This window comes from Branchiostoma belcheri, unplaced genomic scaffold (genome assembly GCF_001625305.1).
Source record: "Branchiostoma belcheri isolate BF01 breed outbred unplaced genomic scaffold, Haploidv18h27 scaffold38, whole genome shotgun sequence".
In the NCBI taxonomy this organism is placed as follows: Eukaryota; Metazoa; Chordata; class Leptocardii; order Amphioxiformes; family Branchiostomatidae; genus Branchiostoma; species Branchiostoma belcheri.
The window spans coordinates 131,071-133,033 of record NW_017803998.1 but is presented as its reverse complement, the minus strand read 5'-3'; the positions used below and the strand labels follow the sequence as shown (position 1 = coordinate 133,033).

The 1,963-nt window shown below is 36.2% G+C and overlaps 1 protein-coding gene across 1 annotated transcript in view; it reads left to right on the top strand.

Moving 5' to 3' along the window:
- LOC109476461 (fibropellin-1-like) overlaps positions 1–1,963 on the top strand; it is an 18,719-nt gene that overhangs the window by 12,925 nt on the left and 3,831 nt on the right. Inside the window, exons 13-14 of the mRNA XM_019777396.1 lie at positions 983–1,093; positions 1,669–1,779. Of these exons, the coding sequence (XP_019632955.1) occupies positions 983–1,093; positions 1,669–1,779 (222 nt within the window). The remainder of the gene's footprint in view (positions 1–982; positions 1,094–1,668; positions 1,780–1,963) is intronic.

The window sequence follows — 1,963 nt, the reverse complement described above, 5'->3', positions numbered from 1 at the left end:
GTGAGATCTATCTATCTATCTATCTATCTATCTATCCATCTATCTATCTCTTAATATAACTAACAGATTAGCAAAGTATATCATATTACATAGATTGTCATATTAAAACATTTATTATATTTCAGTCCATACCATGGTATGGATGAAATATATTGTGTTCTCTCGTCTTTCTCCTTCTCCTTCTCCTGCCAAACAGTCAAAGGGAGACAACTCCGCCATCATTCAGCCAAATGACTTCAAATTTGGCATGGAGGTAGAGTGGGCAAATACCCCCTGGCTTTTTTATGTATTTTTTTGATACATGCCTTTGAAAATTTTTTATTAAGGTTTTTTGGGGCATTTTTCGACAAAAAATGGACTTTTGGATCCTGATCCCTGGTATTACAACAGAATGATCTGAAATTCGGTATAAGGGTACCTTAAACGTGTGTCTACAGAATAGCAGTCACATATTTGGCATACACCACTTGCATTTAGGGGACTTTAATGCCTATTTCAGGCCAAAAAAGGGCCAAAAGTGCTGTATCCGTTCCACGTTCTATCTAAAGAATAGCCCGTCCCATCTGCCGTTGGCCATGGAACACGTGTTCCATTGTGGGTTACCTGAGGTCACATTGCACGTAAGTCGTGCACCCACACATTCAATTTTATGTGCCTAAGACCTTCAAAATGAATCAAATCTCATCATTGTTATTATTTGCATACCTGTAATAAGATTAGTAAAGCTTTCGAGATTCAATGTGCTTGTTCTTGCATCTTTGTTCTCAATTACATAGCTACTATTTAATTCATTTATTTGAGAACCTTTGCCAGTTTTGCACTGAGGTAAGTTTGGAATAATCCACTTTTGCATGGGAGGGAGATGGACTGAAATATGCTGTATTTGCTCCCAAGCAAATGTCGGCCTTTCTGGTTTTTACAGTCTCTGTCTCAATAATAAAATTATTTGAAAATCGGTGGTATTGTTTTCTTTGTGCCACAGACATAGATGAGTGTTTAGGAAACCCTTGCAAACATGGACGCTGCGTGAACCAAAATGGCGGATACAACTGTACCTGTTCACCTGGATGGACTGGACAGAACTGTCAGCAAGGTGATTTTTTTGGTGTAACATCCATTAACCTGTATATATTATAAGAAAGAGATTGGCAGAGTATATCATATAACATATATTTTCATGTTAAAACCTTTCTTTTTATAGTCTTTGTCTGAATGGTGAAACCATCTGTATATGGTTGACATTTCTTTCTTTGTGCCACAGACATAGATGATTGTGTCGGGAAACCATGCCAACATGGACGCTGTGTGAATGAAGATGGTGGATACACATGTACCTGTTCAGCTGGATGGACTGGACAGAACTGTCAGCAAGGTGAGTTTTTTGGTGTAGCATCCATTAACTTTTATATACTACATCTATATCTATATCTATATCTATATCTATCTATCTATCTATCTATCTATCTATCTATCTATCTATCTATCTATCTATCTATCTATCTATCTATCTATTTATCTATCTATCTATCTATCTATCTATCTATCTAACAGATTAGCAAAGTAAATCATATTACATAGATTAACATATTAAAACCTTTATCTTTACAGTCTCTGTCTTAATAATAAAATCATTTGAAAATCGGTGCCATTGTTTTCTTTGTGCCACAGACATAGATGAGTGTGTCGGGATACCATGCCAACATGGACGCTGTGTGAACCAAGATGGCGGATACAACTGTAACTGCTCACCTGGATGGACTGGACAAAACTGTCAGCAAGGTGAGTTTTTTTTTTGGTGTAGCATCCATTTAACTTGTACATACTATAAAAAAAGATTGGCAGAGTATATCATATAACATAGATTTTCATGTTAAAACCTTTCTTTTAATAGTCTCTGTCTGAATGGTGAAACCATCTGTATATGGTTGACATTTCTTTCTTTGTGCCACAGACATAGATGAGT